Source organism: Petaurus breviceps, unplaced genomic scaffold, assembly GCF_028583685.1.
Source record: "Petaurus breviceps papuanus isolate PSGF00001 unplaced genomic scaffold, PetGlider_PUasm1.0 175, whole genome shotgun sequence".
Taxonomy (NCBI): Eukaryota; Metazoa; Chordata; class Mammalia; order Diprotodontia; family Petauridae; genus Petaurus; species Petaurus breviceps.
Genome location: NW_027185764.1, coordinates 69,129,502 through 69,152,009, shown reverse-complemented (window position 1 = coordinate 69,152,009; position 22,508 = coordinate 69,129,502). Strand labels below are relative to the sequence as shown.

The 22,508-nt window shown below is 38.8% G+C and overlaps 1 protein-coding gene across 3 annotated transcripts in view; it reads left to right on the top strand.

Moving 5' to 3' along the window:
• The first annotated feature begins 518 nt into the window (after positions 1 to 518).
• The window catches only part of SUSD1 (sushi domain containing 1), a 365,003-nt gene continuing 343,013 nt past the window's right edge, over positions 519 to 22,508 (top strand). For 2 of the 3 annotated variants that reach the window (XM_069085318.1, XM_069085317.1), the window contains exon 1: positions 520 to 863. In XM_069085318.1, coding sequence (XP_068941419.1) covers positions 713 to 863 — 151 coding nt within the window. In that variant the 5' untranslated portion in view covers positions 520 to 712. Of the gene's footprint in view, positions 864 to 22,508 lie in introns of all 3 variants that reach the window. The other variant, XM_069085316.1, reaches the window with a different exon arrangement.

Here is a 22,508-nt window from a genome sequence, read left to right as displayed (position 1 = left end):
CCCAACTAGTCTGTGAGGCCAAGCTTGGCTATTATGATTCCATGGAAGCTATCATTGTTGAAATAAAATAGAATGCAGCTTTTGTCTCTCTTTTTTTGGACACTGTCACAAAATAGTAAGGAATGTTTTATTTTTAACTTTTCCTTGACAGCAATACATATATTTAAGTAGAAGAGCAAATTTAGCCCTTATCAGAGCCACCACTCATGCTGGCCTGGAACTGGACCAAGAGGGAGAGGAGGGGTCAGGGGGATGGTATGGTTATGAAAGAGGAAATGTCAGTTTCAGGGGAAGCAAGGGACGATGTATTCTATGTGTGCATACATTAATGTATGAAAAAGGGGCTGCTCTCAAACAAAAAAGGGGCAGGTGAGAGGTTAAGAAAGACAGATTAGGAAGGGTTTGGCAATAGTAAAGCCCACAAATAATATTTTTAATAAAAAGTACTAAGGGGACATTAGTTACCCAAAGAGTGGATGAGGGGCGCCCTTTCTTCCCCTCTTTTCTCCACCTACCCCGCCCTGCATCTCACAACCTACACCCTCCCGAGTCCGGAAACTGCCACAGGCCTAGGCTACCCCTCCCCGGGGGGCGGAGGAGAGTTTATCAGACAGCTCAGGATAAGCCCAGTCCCCAGACCGGGCGAGATACACAAGGCCTTGCTTTCCCCCCCAAAGAGACGCTGTTAACCTAGAAAAGGGGACTCGACGATATGGTCTGTGAGGGCAGGGACCCCTGGAGAGGCGTTTGCAGTAACGGCCCCTTCCCCATCCTTCAGGGGCAGCGGGTCCGGTTTTTCCTCCTCCTCCAGCTGCTGCTAGTGCAGCTACTGCGCCCAGCCAGCCGCGCCCTGGGCGCCCCGGGTAAGTGAGTTGGCTTCTCTGCAGCTGGGCATCACTGAGGGCGGCGAGGGCCAGAGCCGGAGCTATTTATAGCTCGTGCAGCCCGGGGGGGTGGGTAAAACAGACACACCCATATCCAGAGCTCACCAAGGTGTAAGAAATTCCACTCACCCAACCCTGTTGACCCATGTACAGTTTCAAAGACCCCCATGGCTCTGGAGCTGGACAGTTTCTTCCTTTTTCTTCTCATTCTCTCTCATTCTCTCATTCATTCTCTCTTTCTCCTTCCCCATCCCCTCCCCCCTCTCTCCCTCCCCCCCCTTTCCTTCCCCCCTCTTTCCCTCCTTTTCTCTCTCCCCTTCCCCCCCCCTTTATCTCTCTCTTTTCTCTCTCTTATATTAACATTGCAATTATTTCCCAAGGTATATTGCCAGATAAAGCAAATAATAGAAATCAATTGGAAAAGTAGTTTGAAAGACCCCAAATAATAACTGAAAATTATCTAACATTTTGCAGTTGGCAAAATGCTTGACATATTTTATTTATTTGAGTCTTACAACAACCCACTGAAATGGATGCTATAGGAAATTTTACCTCCATTTGACAGATGAAGAAATAAAAGTTTAGAGAGGTTAAATCACTTGCGGTGGTCACACAGTTAAATGAAATAATTAAAAATTTAGGTTCATAAAGACATAGCCCCTGTCTTTCAGGGCTTATGGTCTGGGGAGATGAGGTTTAGAAGGCTACAGAAATAATAAACAAAGCAAAATAGGATGCAAGGGGAAGGTTCCAAGTGCTATGAGAAATTTGAGGAGGGGGAGAGCACTTTCAGCTTGGTATCAGAGTGGAGATGGCAGCTGAGTTGGGTCTTGAAGCAATGGTAATATTTGGTATCATAGGTTTAGAAATGGAAGGGATTTTTTTTTTTTAATAAAGCAATAGGGGTTAAGTAACTTGCTCAAGGTTACACGGCCAGTTATTTCTGGGTGTGGTGCTGAGTATCTGAGCCCAGATTTGATCCAGGTCATCCCGACACTGGAGCCGGTGCTCTTACTCGCTGAGCCACCTGGCCGCCCTTAATGGAAGGGATTTTACAAGTCATCTGGTCCAACCCACTCATTTTGCCAATTAGATCCAGTCAGATTAATTGCCAAGGCCAAGGTTACACAGTGACAAAGGCAGGATATGTCAGGCCTTCTGGTTCCCAAACTAGGGCTGTTTCCTTTCTAGTATAATACCTCATTTCAGCAGTTGTAGGTAAGGCATGGCATGAACAAAGACTGGGAAAAGGTGGGGTAAGAGGAGAAAGGAGGACTGTGAGTTCTATATTTTGGCTGAAATGTTGATTACATGAAGGAGAATGATTGAAGAGAAACTTGGAGAGACAAGTTAGAGTCAGATTTTACAGGGCCTTGCATGCCAATATAAGAAATTTACATATAGGAAAGAAGAGATCAGAAGATTTATATGAACTGTATATCTTGAAACAGCAAAACACCTAGAATGTGGTGTATACAGAACTGTGTGTATTATCTGCAGGGTGTCTCAAGTCCAAGTCTGGACACATAGGAGATCTCATTAACTATGCATATTTTCAAGAAATGAAATTAATTTTTCAAGAATATTTTATTTAATTAACATAAATTTTACCCATGACAATTTCATATGAAATAAAAGCTTTCATTAGCTATTGGGGACTATTTTCCATATTAACAGATTGAGATTTCCTGTGTCTCCTGTCTTCCTATGAAATCTCATTTATGCTAATTAAATAAAATGTTGTTGAAAATTTCATTCATTTCATTTCTTGAAAATATGCATACTTAATGAGATTTCCTTGTGTCCAGACTTTAGGGACACCCTGTATATCTACATCTATATTTATACATTTTTATATACATACATATATGTAGATGTATATACAGTTTTTGTATATACATCACTGAATATATGTGTGAGTATATATATATATATATACATCTACACACATTTATGCATCTAAACTCCATAAAAATCACCATATCTTAGATCAATTAACCTTTCAAGAATTGTGACATGATACAAGACTATGCTGCAGTATTTCATCTCCATTTCAAAATTTCTGTAATTACATATATATAATGTTTATAACATAGAGATATAATATATAAACTACATATAGTATAGAATGTAATTTTTTAAAATATTTATTCCATATATGCTTATGGAATAAATATAGACACATCCTGGCACATAGTAAGCTCTTAATAGATGCATGTTGACTATTGACTGACCTAACCAACATTTGTTGAATGCTCACTATATATAAAGAATATGCTAGGGGCTATGGGAGGACAGAAAGTATTAGATGTGAGTGCTTTCATGCTTGAGTTCCTTTGCTCATTCTTTTCAATCCCTTGCATTCAGTTCCACCTGTCAACATTTCCAGGTGTTGTTCAAGACCCAGAGCAAATGCTACTCCCTCCATGAAGCCTTCCCCACTTTCCTTTCCCTATTAGCCAGAAGTCATTTCCTACATCTGCTTTCTTAGCACTTCATCTGCACTTTTGCTACTGTACATTCATTTTCTGCCCAAATTTATAGCTATTTTATCAGCACTTGTTATCTCTCCTACCAAATTTGAAGCTCCTTGCAATCAAGGATGATATCTTATTTTTTTGTGTATTCTGCCCGCACAGTGAGACCTAGCACAGGAAATGATTCAGATTTGTAGGCTGTTTCAGAATTTGTCAGTTTTTGTCCTCTTTTTTAGTTTTCTAACACATTTTCCTTTGTACTTCTGGTTAAAAAATCCTGGTTCGCTGATAGCTTGAATGATCTTTGCAACATTTGACTTCCACACTGAAATATCTCAGTCATTGAAATGCTCTCTTTAAATGCTGCAACTTACTTAGAGTAGTATCTATTCTTTTTTTCCCCTTAATAGTACTTTATTTTTTCCCAATTACATGCAAAGATACTTTTCAACATTCATTTTTATAAAATTTTGAGTTCCAATATCTTCTCCCTCCCTTCTCTCTTCCCTTCCCTAAGGCAGCAAATAGTCTGATGTAGGTTATACCTGTACAATCATGTTAAACATATTTCCACATTAGTCATGTTGTGAAAGAAGAATCAGAACAAAAGGGAAAAAACACGAGAAAGAAAAAACAAACCCAAAAAAGGAGAAATAGTATTCTTCACTCTGCATTCAGACTCCACAGCTCTTTCTCTGGATGTGAGTAGCATCATGAATCTTTTGGAATTGTCTTGGGTCATTGTATTGACGAGAAGAGCTAAGTCTATCATAGTTATCATTGCACAGTGTTGCAGTTGCTGTAAGAAAATGTTCTCCTGGCTTTGCTCACTTCACTCAACATTAGTTCATATAAGTCTTTCCAGGTTTTTCTGAAATCTGCCTTATCATTTCTTATAGCAAAATAGTATTCCATTACATTCATATACCATGACTTGTTCAGTCTTTTCCAAATTGATGGGTATCCCTTCAGTTTCCAATTCTTTGCCAGGACAAAAAGAGCTACTACAAATATTTTTGTACATGTGGGTCCTTTTCCCATTTTTATGGTCTCTTTGGGATACAGACCTAGTAGTGGTATGGCTGAATCAAAAGATATGCATGGTTTTGTTGCCCTTTGGGTATAGTTCTAAATTATTCTCCAGAATGGTTGGATCAGTTCACAACTCCACCAACAATACATTAGTGTTGTAATCTTCTCCAGAATTTATCATTGTCTTTTTCTGTCATATAAGCCAATCTGATAAGTGTGAAAGTGGTACCTCAGAGTTGTTTTGATTTGCATTCTTCTAATCAAGAGTGATTTAGAGCATTTTTTCATATGATTATGGATAGCTTTAATTTCTTCTTCTGAAAACTGCCTGTATTCATATCCTTTGACCATTTATCAATTGGGAATGACTTGTATACTTGTAAATTTGATTCCTCTGAATACAGGTTATTTCCCAATTGATAAATGGTCAAAAGATATGAACGGGCAGTTTTCAGAGGAAGAAATTAAAGCTATCTATAATCATAAGAAAAAATGTTCTAAATCAGTATTGATTAGAGGGATGCAAAACAAAACAACTTGGAGGTACCACATCTCACTAATCAGATTGGTTAACATGACGAAACAGGAAAATGATAAATTCTGGAGAAAATGTGGGAAAATTGGAACACTAATGCATTGTTGGTAGAGTTGTGAACTGATCCAGTCATTCTGGAGAGCACTTTGGAACTATGCCTAAATGGCTATAAAAATATGCACACCCAAGGGGGGCAGCTAGGTGGCGCAGTGTATAGAGCACCGGCCCTGAAGTCAGGAGGACCTGAGTTCAAATCCGACCTCAGACACATAAAAAAACTAGCTGTGTGACTTTGGGTAAGTCACTTAATCCCAATTACCCTCCAAAAAAGGAAAACAAATATGCACACCCTTTAACCCAACAATACCACTTCTAGGGCTGTATCCCAAAGAGATTGTACAAATGGGAATATTTATAGTAGCTCTTTCTGTAGTGGCAAAGAATTGGAAATCAAGGAAATGCCCATCAATTGGGGAATGGCTGAACAAGTTGTGGTATATGAATGTATTGGAATACTATTGTGCTATAAGAAATGAGGAACAGACGGACTTCATAATAACCTGGAAAGACATATAAACTGATGCTGAGTGAGGGGAGCAGAACCAGGAGAACACTGTACACAATTACAAACACATTGTATCTGTGATGGCTGACTTTGATAGACTGGGCTCCCCTCAGCAAGCAAGGTTATAAGACAACTCCAGAGGATTCATGATGGAAAAGGCTGTCCACATCCAGAGAAAGAATTACAGAGTCTGAATGCAGATGGAAGCAAACTATTTGCTCTCTCTCTCTTTTTCATTTTGTTTTGTTTCTTCTTCCTTGTTATTCATTACGTTGCTTATAATTCTTCTTTACAATTTGACCAATGTTTAACGTGAAGGTATATGTAGAACCTCTATCAGATTGCATACTGCCATGGGGGGAGGGTGGGAGAGAAAATTTGGAACTCAAAAACTTGTGGATCTGAATGTTGTAAACTAATAGTAAATAAATTTTAAAAAAATATAAAGCTGAAAAAAAAAAGAAATGAGGCCTTTATCAGGAACAATTGCTGTAAAAATTATTTCCCAGCTTTCTGCTTTCCTTATAATCTTGGTTATTAATATCCATTCTTAAAACCATGACAAAAAAGAAGGAAGAAGTATATGTCAATGGCATGGGATCCAGCACTCAGTTGACCAAGAACTAATTAAATTTGGGAAATTAGTTCAATCTTGTTTCATGTGGTGAAGGTCAGAAATTCTGAATTAGCCTATTGTCAATAAAACGACACATGAATGAATGAATGAATGAGTATTGAATGAATGAATATTGCTGTCTCAAAATAAAAATGTAGTAAAACTATTGCTTGGACCAGGTAATTTGCTGACCACTGTAACAATGAGAAGTTGGTAAAATTTCCTTGCTACCTTTTCCCCATATTAGAGATATTTACATTTTAATAGGGGACTAAGTCTGAATCTAAAGAAGTAAATACTTTCTGTGGAATTTCAAACATCACTGATGAGGAAAGGAGTTTTTGTTTGTTTGTTTTCCCCCTTAAGTAGAGGAACCTTCTTCTCTCTGCTCAAAGAGCAGCAAGGTGTTTAAATGAAAGGAACATATTGGATGAAGAACATCTGTGCTCTCATTTTAGCTTTGCTGTTTATTAGCTATGTAATCTTGGTCTACTGAATTAGTCAACTAGCAACTAGCATTTTTATCAACCACCTGCTATATACCAGGCATTGTGCTAAGCACTGGGGATACAAAAAAAGGGGAAAAAAAAACCAGCCACTGCTCTCAAGGAGCTCATAGTCTAATGGAGGAGATGATATGCCAACAACTATTTATCTAAGCTTTTCTGGACTTTAGCTACTTAATCTCTAAAATGAGGCGGTTTAAGTCATTTTTCAGTTGTGTCCAACTTTCTTTGACCCTACTTGGGGTTTTCTTGGTAGAGATACTGGGGTGCCATCATTATTGCTATTTCCTTCTCCAACTCATTTTACGATGAGGAAACTGAGGTAAAGAGGGTTAAGTGACTTGCCCAAGGTCACAAAACTAGTAAATGTCTGAGGCAGTATTTGAACTCATGAGCATGGGTCTTTCAAGCCACTGTGCCACCTAGCTGCCCAAAATAAGGGAGTTAGAGTCAATGATATTTAAAGACCTTTAAAACTGTAATACTTTTCTTCTTCAGTTTAATAATAGCATGCAGGTAGATGTTTAATGCTGTACAGTTCTGTATATGCGTCTATTCCCAAAGATCCAGCTGTGCTGGTTTTGTATATACATTTCCCGAAAAAATGCTTTACTTTAGGGGTGGCTAGGTGGCTCAGTGAATTCAAATCTGGCCTCAGACACTAAACACAAAACTATCCCTGTGACCTCGGGCAAGTCACTTAACCCCAATTGCCCTACCTTCCTTCTTCCAAAAAGCAAAAAAAAAAAAGAAAGAAAGAATGCTTTACTTTTTTGGTATGCACAAACACTTGTCCTTTAGAATCAGTTGTTCAGTGCTTACCATGTTATTCTTCTAAGACAGGTAATATGGGTAAAGACAGCTGGTGCATACTCAGAGGTTGATAATATGGGAAGGAACTACTCTGGGGTTTACAAGCCTGCTGACAGGTCATGTATGTAATTGAGAAAGTCGCTTTTTATGTAAAATGCATTAATAGAGGATAATGAGAGGTTGGTTTTGTTTGTTATAACCCTAAGTGAGGTATCCAGGGAAAGCAAAACAAAATCAAACCAGACTAGGTTCTTGTTAACAGTCTGTCTGTAGCCATTGTTGAATTGATTTTTTTTCTAGGTTTTTCATTAATCAGACATTACAAGTAGACTTTTAGTGTTAATTACACATAAGAAGTTGGGGCAAACACTAATTGCTTGTCAGGTAGATGTTTAGGTATTAGTTGAACATGAGCTCGATGAGTCAACATGAGTATGACACAAATTGTTATGAAAGCTAATGCAATTTTAGGCTAATATAAAGACAGCAGCCAAATTGAGGGAGGTGATAAACTTGCTGTGTTCTGTACTGATGTCTTGTGTTGGCTCTGCACAGTACTTTCCCCTCCCTTTTATTTATGCTTATTGTTTAATTTTTTTGTCAAGTAACAAGTATTTTTATTTATTTATTTTGTACATACATTTTAGTGTTGATTTTTAAATGTACATATCATATAACATATGAATATATTATATAATACACAATAAAATATATAACTACTATAGTTTATTTTGTACATATATTTTGTTGTTGATTTTTATTTTTTCTCAATTACATGTAAAAAAATTTTTTAACATTCATTTTTAAAAATTTTGAGTTCCTAATTCTCTCTCATACTCTCTTCCCTCTCCCTTCCATGAGAAGGCAAGCAGTTTGATATAGATTATACATATGCAGTCATGCAAAACATTTCCACATTAGCTATGTTGCAAAAGAAAACTCAGACCAAAAAACGCCCAAGAATAATAAAGTTAAAAAAAGCGTGCTTTGATTTGCATTCAGAGCATCAGTTCTTTCTCCAAAGGTGGACAGCATTTTTCTCCTCATAAGTCCTTCGGATCCTGTAACAAGTATATATAAAAAAATCTGCCTCTCCCCATTAAGAAAAAAAAAGACAAATTCCCAAACCAAATCCATCAACATACAGCTTCATAGTTTGGCAAACCAAATCCCTACACTGGCCATGTCTGAAAAGGTATCACTTGTCTTTTAAAAAAACAAATCACCTCTTTGAGGCATGTTTATTCTTTTGAACTTGTGGTTTATTATTATGTTGATCAGAGTTCTAAAGTCTTTCAAAATTGTTTTTCTCTATAATGTTATTGTATGAATTGGTCTCCTAGTTCTGCTCATTTTATTCTTCATTATTTCATAAGGTGTTCCCAGTTCCTTCTGAAGTTGTCCATTTAATCATTTCCTATGGCATAATATTTCATTACATCCACATACCACAATTTTTTTTTATCCTTTTCCCAATAGGAAGATATCACTTTAGTTAATTACCATAAAAAGAGTTGTAAATATTTTTGAACATATAGATCTTTTTCCCTCCTTTTTTGATTTTGTTGGGGTATAGTCCTAGTAATGATGTAGCTGGGTCACAAGGTATACACAGTTTGATTACCTCCTTGGAATAATTCCAAATTGCCTTCCATAAGAGGTGGACCAATTTACAGCTCCAATAATAGTGCGCCAGTTTTTTTTTTTACTTTACTTTCACAGTCCCTCCAACATTTGCCATTTTGATCATCTGAGGTGAAACCTCAAAGTTCCTTTCATTTATATTTTGTTTATTATTAGTTATTAGAGGATTTTTAAAAATGATTGTGATAGCTTGGACTTCTTTCTTTGAAACTGTCTGTTTGAATCCTTTGATCTTTTATTTATTGACGAACGGCTTCTTAGTCTTATAAATCTAAATCATTTCCCTAATATATCTTGGAAATGAGACCTTTACCAGAAAAACTTGTTCCAAAGATCTTTTTTTTTTTTTTTTGCCATTTACCTGTTTCTCTTATAATTTTCACTCCATCAGATTTATTTGTGCAAAAACTTTTAAATTTAGTATAATCAAAAATTCCCATTTTATCTTGTGTGATCCTCTCAGTAATTTAAGTCATGAATAAACTTTTTCCCTCTCCATAGATCTGAAAGGTAATTTTTTTCTTGCTCTGTCTAATTTACTTATGATGTGACATTTTATACCTAAATAATGTATCCATTTGGAGCTTATTTTGATATATGATGTGAAGTGTTGATCTAAACTTAATTTCTGCCAGACTTGCTGACCAGCAGTTTTTGTCAAATAATGACCTCCCCTTCTGCCTCCAGTAAATGGAGGGTTTATCAAAACTTTTTTATACAAAAAAAAAATGGGTTTACCAAAAAAATGTGTTTATCAACACTAGGCTACTGTCTTTGTTTGCATCTGTATGTTGTATACATGATGCTTTCTACTGATCAACCTCCTTTTCATTTTTGTGTCCAGTACCAAATTATTTTAATGATTACTGCTTTTTAAAAGAGTTTGAAATCAGGTATGGATAGGTCCTTTTCTTTCTACTTTTTTTCATTGTTACTCTTGATATCTTTGACCTTTTCTTCTTCCACATGAATTTTGTTTTCTTAGCTACTTCTATAAAATATTCTTTTGAGAGTTGGCTGAATCCTGTGAATTTACTGAGTAAGTAAATTAATTTAGGCAGTATTGTTATTTTTATTATATTGGTAGATGCCACACTTTAGAGAACATCAGTTAAGTTGTCATGTATTCTGGGCCAGACCTAACTCAGATTTCTCCAGTGATTCATGCTCAGGATTAGAATGTATTGCAATATTCATAGGCCATACAATGAAATAAAAACTACTTAGAGTATGGTTAAAAAGGACACAGGTCTTAGTTCTACTAATAACTACTATGCTACTCCCTTTTACCTCCACTTTCTGACACTAGGTCAGAAAGAAATCTGTGCAGGGGAGTAGGAATTCCACCAAATCTTCATAGCACCAACTCCCCATAGGCTGGACTTTTTATACTTTTAGCAGTAAGGAAGACAGACCAGTTATTCAAACCTGAATCCCCTGGACCATACCAAACCCATAATGATCTCTCTATCTTCTTAAAAGGAAACCAGCTCAAGGGGCGGCCAGGTGACGCAGTGAGTAAGAGTGCCAGCCCCAGAGTCGGGAGACCTGGGATCGGTTCTGGGCTCAGATTCTTAACACCAACACAAAATAACTGGCCATGTGTTGCAGCAAGCACCCCAGTGTCCCCAGGGTGCCTGCTCACACAGGTTCTTGGATCTGCTTTGTTAAAGGAAAGCAACTCAAAATGGGTTAACAAGCTTACTTTAATCAGTCAGACATATATCGTTTACCTTGTTCAGGAGAAAAGGTCAGCACCCTGAACCTCAAAGTATACAGGCATAATTATCAAGACAGAAACATCAAGTAGACAGATTTCCAAACTGTCCAACCATTACATCCATACCCAGTCAACATCTGGGTTTCCACATTCTGCGTTTTTCAAAGCCGGGGGACTCTCAACAACGGCTTCCCAGAATTCAGATCAAATCACAGAATACTTCTCAAAGTGAGTCCCCAAAACAAAGCTACACATCAGGGCTTATATAGCCTCCTCCTGGCTCAGAGAATGTAACAACCTTTTGGACCCACTGGCCAATCAAAAAGTATCTACTGAAAAACAAGCCTCCCACCCCAGGCTTCAGGTGCACTTTAGCCTAGGGGCAGGGAAGATCTTCCAAATTTGCATTCCCATTACACCATGTAACCTTGAGCAAATTACTTAACCCCAATTGGTTAGGGGCGGCCAGGTGGCACCCCAGCATCGGGAGACCTGGGATCCGTTCTGGCCTCAGATACATGCATACGCACACACAAAAAAATAACTGGCCATGTAACCTTGAGCAAGTTACATAACCCCAATTGCTTTAAAAAAAAAAAAAAGAAACCAGCTCAGAATACATAAAAACATGAAATGCTCCTTCCCCTTGGGCCAAGTTTCCCCAAATTTCTAGGTGACCTCTCACCACTAAAATGGTCTTAAAGTACTTTTGATCTGAGGTCAAAGCCTAGCATAAGTAGCACTGGTGGAAGACCTTGATGCAAATAACACAAAACCATTAAAAAAAAAAAAGGACTTAAAAAGTACAATCTTGTAGCAGCAAGCACCCCGGCGTCCCCAGGGTGGCTGCTCACACAGGTTCTTAGATCTGCTTTGCTAAAGGAAAGCAACTCAAAATGGGTTAACAAGCTTACTTTAATCAGTCAGACATATATTGTTTACCTTGTTCAGGGGAAAAAGGTCAGCACCCCGAACTTCAAAGTATACAGGCAGAATTATCAAGACAGAAACAGATCAAGTAGATTTCCAAGCTGTCCAACCATTACATCCATACCCAGTCAACATCTGGGTTTCCACATCTGGGTTTTTCAAAGCCGGGGGGGGGGGGCCTGGACAACGGCTTCCCAGAATACAGATCAAATCACAGAACACTTCTCAAAGTGAGCCCCCAAAACAAAGCCTCACATCAGGGCTTATATAGCCTTCTCCTGGCTCAGAGAATGTAACAAATTGACCCACTGGTCAATCAAAAAGTATTTACTGAAAAACAAGCCTCCCACCCCCAAGTTTCAGGTGTACTTTAGCTTAGGGGCAGGGAAGATCTTTAAATTTGCATTCCCATTACAAATCTACACAGTGCAGATAGTATCAGAGGAAGTTTCTAATGGGTCAAACCAAACCAAAATAAGAATGAATGAGACCAGTAGCAGAAACATCAAGGACAACATCAGTGCTGATGTCTCTATCATCACTCACAATTCCCACCACAGGTCAGGGACATCTGTCATAAGATAGTTAAGAGGTCATGAGCCAGACATGCAACATACCCAAGAGTTTGAGTTGAGCCCAAGACTCATTTTGTAGTGCTATCCATTTAGTGTTTTCTGTCTTATTTGTCAAAATCTTCCTTTTCTCAGGAGGCTCGTGAACAGAATTTTTGCCCCACAGGTGCCTAGATGAAGACTGCTTCTCAGCTTTATTCAGGGACTTGGGATTTACACCAAGTCATCTAAAAGATTCTCTTTTTCCGGGTAAATTCACCTTTCCCATAATAACTGAAAAATTGTGGGGTTTCCCCCCCATAATTGGACCTAAAGCAGCCATTAATCCAGTAATGGGGGATAACCTCAGGTCTGGAGGTCTTGGCAAGTCTTCCCTGTGGGTTGAGCTGTGAGTTGCATGATTGGAGTTTGAGGGACAGGACAGAGACAAAGATGGGATTTTTATTTATACTGATGCATAGGAGGTGACCATCAAACTGTCCTGGAGAGTACTGGCCTGAGGAGTTCTCCTCTTTGGGGTCAGGACCAATGAAAGAATTTTGCTTATGCTTCCTATTACCTAGAGTTGTTTGTAGAGCATATTCGTGTCCATCAGAGACATCAACAGCCCTTTGCTGAATTGTAAAGGGCATGTCTACTCCAAAGCACTTCCCAAATGTTTAACTCCTTAGTCTCTCAAATTCTTTCTAGGAGCCAAGAAACTGCTGTCCCAGAACCATCTCCCTTCTTATTTTGATATTGATTTCATATAGGCACAGCATCTGGGAGGTAGGATACCCAGATCTAATAATCAGGGGTGGGATGATGAAGCTATGGTTTTAAAAGTCTGGGTCAGGGTTCAACAGTGCCAGAAGCCCTTAGGCTATAGTGGTGGTCCCAATCTTGGATGTACATAACAGTAAAATGGGAGCCTTTGGTAAAAGGGGAGATCTATAAGGATGAAGGATATGTTCTGTAAGGATTTTTAGGGTGTTTTCTATGGTGGTGAAATTTAACTAGCTCTGTAATGCTATATCTTGAATAAGAATCTATTATAATAAAGGCAAAACCTTTATTCTGAGATAGAAGAATAGGGCCAATATTTTCCAACCACAGGTAGCATGAGAACCATGTGGGATCATGCCATACTAGTCTTTCAAAGGCAGAAGTTCTGATTGGCACAAGAAATGTGATATCATTGAGCAGAAGTAAATACATTGTCCTTAGTACAGTGAATTATATGGTCTTGTCTCACTACAATATGGCATCATGATCCCCATGTTCAGGTTTATGATGAACCCAACCCCCAATTTCTGCTTTCATTAGGACATCAATTTGATTACTCAATTCAGCAGATTTGATGCCCTACAAACAACTGTATGTGATGAAAAGCATTAACAAAATTCTTTTATTGATCCTTACCCCAATGGGATGAGTCTTTAATTGTCTAGGCCAGTTCCCTCCAGGTCTACCACTCAGTTAAACCGTTAACTCCTATAAATCAGTGCAAACAGAAATCTTAACCATCTCCTACCTCTGTCCTCTCCCTTACATACCAGTCATGTAGCTCACAGCTCAGCCCACAGGGAAGGCTTTCCAGAAGCCTCAGATGTGAGGCTATCGCCCACTATTAATGACTGCTCAGGTGCAGTGGTGTGGAGTTGTCAGACAAAACAGCTTTCCTCAAGAACTAAGTCCTTGTATTTGAGGTTTAGTGGAAGATGTGAAATACTGGGGCCAGGGCTAGAAGTCTCTACCTTTGGCAAAGCCACATTGTGTTCATACAGGGTACCAACACCTGAGGGACCCAAATGAACAAGATATTAAATATAACATTTCCTCTTAACAACGGAATCTTACCTATCTTGTTAGAAAGACCATCCTGGATCACTCTTTGCACAAGTGGCAGATCTGAATGAAGGGAGTTGGTTCAATAGCAACTAGGACCCAGTAATAGTCTAGAAACCTATTTTCAGAATTGCTACTTGATGGAGATATGAAGAAAACCCAAATATAGTTCATACTCTTGAAGAACCCACGGTCTAATGGATGGAACAACATACAAACAGCTACATACAAAGGAAAATGCATACAAGATAAATTGGGGGTAGTCTTAGAGGGCAGGCAGGGGGTGCAGTGGATAGAGTGTTGGGCCTGGAGTCAGGAAGACCCGAATTCCAATCTGACCTCAGACACTTACTAGTTTTGACCCTGAGCAAGTCACTTAACCCTGTTTACCTCAGTTTCCTCATCTATAAAATGAGCTGGAGAAGGAAATGGCAAACCACTCTAGTATCTTTGCCAAGAAAACCCCCAAAAGGGGTCATGAAGAGTTGGACATGAGTGAAAAATGACTAAACTAAATCTTAGAGGAAAGGTGCTAAAATTAGGGAGGACTGGAAAATTAAGGAGGTGAGACTTTAGATGAAATTTGGAGGATACCAAGGAAGGTAGAAAGCAGAGATGAGGAGGAAGAGCTTTTCAGGCACAGCCAGTGACTCCCAGGAATAACCAGTATCTATGCCCATGATGCACTCCCTCTGAGTAGCCTTGGGGTGGGGCAAGGTATTTCATCCACCCCCACTTGAGTATAAGGATGCTTCTTCTGACAATCAGATGATTAGTCATCAGCCTACAGAAGTATTATTAAAATTATATTGGAACAACAAAGACCGTGGATTTCAGTGTTCTTCCATTCAGAACTTCTGACTGAAATTAGGGTACTGCTAGAGATGTTTTGAGACACAAGAGTAGGCCAGGTGTCTATATCTAGCAGCCTGTTTAGAATAGTCCAAACCTTAGGGGAATTGCAACCTTTCTCCTAAGTGGTCTCAGCCCAATAACCCCTTGGATCTGGTTGCCAAGAGATGGATGGCCCAAAATAATATGGTGGAATAAGGACTTTGAGGGATGTCCCAAGTTTGACTGGAGCAGAAGAACCTTTATATCCATGGTCTTTGATGTTCCAATACAATTTTTTTGCTTTTTTTTTTTTTTGTAGGGGGGGGAGGGCAGGGCAGTTAAGTGACTTGCCCAAGGTCACACAGCTAGTAAGTGTTAAGTGTCTGAGTCCTGATTTGAACTCAGGTTCTCTTGACTCCAGGGCTGGTGCTCTATTCACTGCACCACCTAGCTGCCCCTCCAATACAATTTTAATAATACCTCTGTAAGCTGATGACTAATCATCTCCTTGTCAACCCCATTCAAGAGTCATATCCAAAGCTACTTCAAGGAGAAAATATTATCACTTCCTGCCCATCTAATATGACAGCCTGCACAGTACTTCCCATTATTTCCAATTTGTATTGATGGATCTCTTCGCTTGGATAACCACCTAGCACTTCCAGCCGGTTCACCTAATTTTGCATAGCAAATACTCTATAAGCTGTCTAACCTGAGGAACCACCATAGCTGAAAGAAATTCTATTAGTTCTCTTAGACCACACTCTCATTGACTATGATTCTAATGACTTATTGGCTTGCTCTTCAAATTTTTCCAGTAATCTTTCAAGTTCTCTGGTGGTGAAAGCCTGTATACTCTCTGAGTCACTTTTAGTGGAACTCCTTGGTAAAGGGTGGTATCACAGGGAATAGTAAAGGGATCAATGCAAGGTTTTCTTAGTAGCGGAAACATTCCCATTTCTCATTGTCACTCCTATTCCCATTGTCTTTCCTTATAGTCTGAATCTCAGTGAGATTTAACACATTCTTCAGCTAGACCTCTAAGTCTGAATCTATGCTTCCCACCTGAAACCTCTTGATTTTTGCCCCATGAGTATTGAACATTTTAATAGTTCAATTTAGTTTTGGTCTCTCTGCCTCTGCACCCCACACTGAGCCTTAAAAACTAAAAGTACCTTTATTCTTGTCCTTAAGTACTGAACACACACACAACCATGATTTCTTTTTTTCTATTTATTAATGATCCAACTTTCTTAAAACTGTTAGAAAGAGCCGAAGAATACTTGAATTTGCTATATTTCTACTTTCCTGGTCAAGCTCCTCAAACATCTGTTGAGCTAATCCTGTACAGTTAGGGAAGGATCTCTTATTATCCCAGAGAGGGTTCCCCATATAAGCCTGACAATACTACAGCCATAAGTATCTGGTCATTCAGTCAGTCGCCTGATTGGATTACCCTTTTCCCTTATTTAATAACAAAATGAAATCCAAAGTTATTGCAATCCACTTTAGGCTACCAATGCCAAATATTCTGGGTCAGGCCTAACTTAGTCCAGGCTAGTGAGTGATTAAGGTTTAGGATTGTAAAGTAATACATTACTCATAGGCAATAAAATGAAATGAAATGTACTTAAAACAGCATTAAAAAGGATATAATTCTTCATTAATTGAAATAAAACACTCTTCGCCTCTACCTCAACAACCACCCTATCAGCAGTATCACAGGGTCAGAAAAGTGTTCCTTTCACATAATGAGAATAATGTGAAACTTCCAAATTAATAACTCTCTATAGGGCTGAACTTTTAATTCCTTGGGCAACAAGGAAGCTATACCAGTGATTCAAACTTTAATTCCCTTAACAAACTAAAACCCAAGGATGTTCTCTCTGTCCACTTAAAGGGAAACCAGCCCAAGTGCTGCTCCCACTACACAATGTTTTATTGATTTATTGATACACAAAGATTTTATTGATCTGATTGAGAGAAATGGGAAAGTTTACTCTGATGTAATTGTACTCAAACAACCGAAAGTCTATTTATTATTGCTCCAGAGAGCAGAAGTTAAAGAAAAACAGACTTTGACTTACTGTGGCATAGAAGAAATTTTAGAAATTTTTGTTTCTGGAAATGACAATTGTTTGTCACAGTCCTCAGAAAACATTTTATGATTTAGATACAGGGGTGGGGAACCTGCCGCCTGTAGGCCACATGTGACCCTCTAGGTCCTCAAATGCTTCACTTTGAGACTAGATTCAGTCTTTGAATTCAAAACCCCATTTAGGGTTTTCTTGGAAGAGATATTGGAATGGTTTTCCATTCCTTTCTCCTGTTCATTTTACAGATGAGGAACTAAAGTAAACAGTATAAAGTGACTTGAAAGTTTGAGGCTGGATTTGAAATCCCAAAGAGGAATCTTCCTCTCCTGGCCACTGCACCATCTTGCTGCCCCTAGGAAACACTTAATACATTCTTGATTGGTTGAACTGAAGACCTCTAGGAAAGGGGAACCCGTTCTGTCCCCAGGCAGCCCATTCCACTTTTGTATCTAATTGGTAATAAATTTTTCCTGATATCAAGCCTAAACTTTCCTATTCTATTCTGGGTTACAACTTCTAGAACCAAGCAGAACAAGGCAAGTCCTTCTTCCATGTAGCAGTCTTTCACAGACATGAGGATCAGCTGTCATGCTCCTCCACATCTTTGTTAGGCTAAGTATCTCTAGTTCCTTCCGTCAGTCTTCATGTGGTCTTTCACCATTTTCTGGATGATCTCTTCCTCCTCCCCCTTTGATTTAACTGGTATAGGAACTTGCAGTGAGGTGATCCTCTCTAACATAGCAGATAGTCTACTGCTTTGACACTTTTAGTCTTAGGGAGGCACTGAGCTACTAAGTTACTTGCAATGCAACATATGTTAGTGGTGGAACTTGAACTCATATCTTTACTCATTCACTCTAGGTCAGATTATGAGCTTCTTGAGCCCAGGGGTTATTTTGCTTAGCCCAGTATCTGGTACATAGTAAACAATAAGTAAATTCTTGTTGACTAACTAACTAACTATAACTAACTAACCATTATACCATGCTTTCTCTCCAACCTGAGTCCTAGCTCTGCCAGTGACTTCATGTGTGACCTTGGACAGATGATTTCACCTCTTTTGGCCCTGGTTTCCCCAGCTATAAAATGAGAGGGTTGGACAACCTTGAGAGGCTGTGTGACTCGATCATCTTCAGTATTCCCTTTGAAGTCTGAAAGGATTACTGGGGAGTTTTTGAAATTTAATTAGGAGTCTTATAAATTACAATGTCTAGACTCACCCATATAGGAAGTTGATCCTTTGCCACAAATACTCCCCAAAATACATTAAATATTGTTGGGTTAATTAACTCAGCTTGTTGGACTACAAGAATAGCTCATGCAACTTAACTTGAAAACCCTTTATGCTGTTGTCCTGATCACAGTGGGAACTTGTATTTGTAAAATGTTGGAAGTATCTGCATTATCTTTCTTGGAAGGAAGGAGCTGAATGAAAATGATATTTTGGGCATGATGGACAATGTAAAGAGTGGTACTGATGATGTCCAGTAAAGCCTCAGTTATTGGTACTTTACTGCTTTGAAATTTGTAAAGATAGCCCAACCTGGGCTAGACTTTGCTTTTGATCTATGTGAAGAAAGGATATAGTAAGCAAATGGATAGCTATCAGTGAAGTGTCTCTTTAAGGATAATAGGTTTGGGGAGGCAGGAGGAGAACTAGAAAAAATATGCTTAAGGAAAAGGCTCAGGTTCTGAGTATAGGAAACAATTTGGAGTCTGGAATTATTATGCATGGGTGAGGAAGGGATTCAAAATTGATACAGTTCATTGAATTTGACTGGATCAAATAAAATGTTTGTTGAATCCAAATTGGGTTCTTAGGGACTTTGGTCAAATTCCTTTACCTCTCTTTAGCTTGTATGCTTATCAGTATGATGAGTGGTTGTAGCAGCAAGCACCCCAAGCATCCTCAGGGTTTGCTGCCAATACAGGTTCTTGGATCTGCTTTGATAAAGGAAAGCAACTCAAAATGGGTTAACAAGCTTACTTTAATCAGTCAGACATATATCGTTTACCTTGTTCAGGGGAAAAAGGTCAGCACCCCGAACTTCAAAGTATACAGGCAGAATTATCAAGACAGAAACAGATCAAGTAGACAGCTTTCCAAACTGTCCAGCTATTACATCCATACCAAATCAACATCTGGGTTTTTCAAAGCCAGGGGGCTCTGGACAACGGCTTCCCAGAATCCATATCAAATCACAGAATACTTCTCAAAGTGAGCCCCCAAAACAAAGCTACACATCAGGGCTTATATAGCCTATTATGTGTTATCTTCCCCAATGAAAGTGTGAGTTCCTTGATAGAGAGCACAGACATCTTGTTTTTTCTCTGGGGACATATTTTTTTTTAACTTTTACAATACATTGCTTCTGAATTCTTGAGAATTATCCACTTATATTCAAAAATTGTTCATATGCCAGACACAAACCATTGTTATTGATTCATAAAACCCTAAGAGTATTTTGCTACAATAGCTCAAATGACTGTTTGTACAAAAAAGCAGCAAAACTGTAGTATGATAGAATAAGGCCTGGCCTAGAAACCAGAAAACCTGGTTCTTCTCTTCAGTTGTAAATGATGGGAGTAGGCTGGACTTGTTGAACTCCTTCTACATCTAAGATTCTGTGATTCTCTGTTTCTGAAATATTCTAATTTTTCATTAATTCAGATTGTCTAATTATCCTAGTTAGAATGAGTGAGGTGTACTTGATTTTGGGTGGACAGATGTCAGCTGTTATGGGAGAGGGGTAGGACATCTATCTATCTATCTACCTATCCTAGATGATTGACCACAGGGAAGTCACTTAACCTCTTGGTGGTGACTCTCCTAGTTTCAGCTAATATTCCCTCCATTGTGGAGGGAGTTTCTCTTCCTGGAGTTCCCCCACATGATGAAATAACAACCCACTCCCAAATCATTATATGAGCTCAAGTTTTACATCTGACCAAATTTCATTCTGACAGCATACTTTTTCCTGTGAAAATCTAAGAATGGAGTATGGAGATGCTGACATCTTTAGCTGATACAAATTTGATTTTGCATAATAAAATAAATACTTGCAGAATCAGTTTCAATAGTGGAATGTTTAGCTTAGTTGTCAGTGTCTATTTGTCATTTTGCCTTCTAAGTTCTGCCTAGGGTGCTTAGATTTGGCTTAGTTTTAGTGGTGAAACACTTGCATCATAGAAATGTCTGACTATCTTTTGAAGAAGGTTTCCTGAAAACACCCAGGGATATTGGCAATTTAACAATCTTGTTCTTTCAATGTGTTTGGGTTGTGGCTAACCCTTCTTTTCCCAATCCAAGCAGTGACTTCCATGGATTCATGATTTTCTCACTGAATGCATATCATAACCCTTCCACCTTCTCATCCTATTCACTTCTTGCCATGTCTTTCCCAGAGGTGTATTTAACAAATTATTCTCTGAAAAAAAAGCATGCTAAATATTTTAAAGTTTAGTCTGCATTATTAATATTTTATCCCTCACATATTTTTTTGTGTCTTTTTGGAGGGAGGAAGGGCAGGGCAATTGGGGTTAATGACTCACCCAAAGTCACACAGCTAGTAAGTGTTAAGTGTCTGATTCTAGATTTGAACTCAGGTCCTCCTGACTCCAGGTCCAGTACTCTATTTACTGTGCCACCTAGCTGCCCCACTCCCTCATATTCTTAAATCTAGATAATCAACAAAACAACAAATCAAGCTCTGGTTGTAGGATTTACCTGTTTCTTAGGTATAAATGCTCATACTGAAAATTTAATATTCACCTCTCAAAAGACAATTCTAGGGGGTAGAGGCAAGATGGCAGCATAGAAGCAGGAAATTCTGTAAGCTCCCCCAACAACTACCTCAAATACCTATAAAATATGACTCTAAACAAATTTTAGAGCTGCAAAACCCACAAAGTGACAGAGAGAAAAAAATCTCTTGTTGAAGGCAGCATGGCAGGCCTACAGGAAGGGTTCATTGCAGCATGCTGGGAGCAGGGCACAGTCCTGCGTGAGCTGTGCAGTTTTGAGCAGACTTCAGGAGAGTGAATCACCAGCAGCTTTCATGGTTTCCAGATTCCTCAACCCAGAAACGCCAAAGAGCAAGTAAAAGGTGAGTCAGGAACTCTGTTGGAAAGGAAGGGCATGGTCTGGCCCCTGTCCTCAGGGTTGAGAGGTGGTGGAGTTGTGGGGGCTGCAGCTGCTGCTCCGTGTATATGCCTCCAGAGCTCCTGGCCTGCAGATCATAGAGGGACCAAGTAACCATTCAGAGGGTAATCACTGTTGCTTTAGCCTGCTTGGATCTGGATCACTGTCTTGAGTGAAGGTCCTGCGGTGTGTGGCCAATGGGCCAGAGCTTGCAGGGCTGCAGAGAGGGAGCCCTCCTAATAACTCTGGCAGCTGCAAAAACCCCAGTGATTTTGGACAAAGCTCTCCTCTCTGGAAGCAGAGTTCTACTGTGGCAAAGAGCTCAAAAGTCAAGTAATTGACTGGCAATGTGAGCAAGCAGAGGAAGCAAAGCAAGCAGAGCAATCATACCTTAGATTACTTTTTGGGGGACAGAAAGGATCAGAGCATGGAACAGGAGGCAGACAATGAAGTCAGAATTGCTGCATCAAAAGCTTCCAAGAAAAATATGAATTGGTTACAGGCCATCAAGGAGCTCAAGAAATATTCTGAAAATCAAGTAAGAGAAGTGGAGGAAAAATTGGGAAGAGAAATTAAAATGATGCAAGAAAATCATGAGATGTTAGTCAACAACCTTACTAAAGAAAATAACACCTTAAAAAATAGACTAATCCAAATGGCAAAAGAAGCCCAAAAAGCCAATGAAGAGAAGAATGCCTTAAAAAGCCAAATTTGCCAAATGGAAAAGGAATTTCCAAAAGCTCACTGAAGAGAATAATTCCTTCAGAATTAGACTGGAGCAAATGGAAGATAATGACTTTATAAGAAATCAAGAAATTATAAAACAGATCCAAACAAATGAAAAAAATCGAAGGCAATGTGAAATATCTCATTGGAAAAACCACTGACCTGGAAAATAGATCCAGGAGAGATAATTTAAAAATTATTGGACTACCTGAAAGCCCTGATCAAAAAGAGGACCTAGAAATCATCCTTCAAGAAATTCTCAAGGAAAATTTCTCTGATATTTTAGAACCAGAGGGCAAAATAGAAATTATAAGAATTCGCCAATCATCTCTTTAAAAAGATCCCCAAAAGAAAACTCCTAGGAATATTAAAGCCAAATTCTAGAGTTCCCAGGTCAAGGAGAAAATATTAGAAGCAGCCAGGAAAAAAATAATTTGAATATTGTGGAAACACAATCCTATAACACAAGATCTAGCAGCTTCTACAATTAAGTGATTGAAGGACTTGGAATATGATATTCCAGAAGTCAAAGGAGCTAGGATTAAAACCAAGAATAACCTACCCAGCAAAACTAAGAATAATGTTTCAGG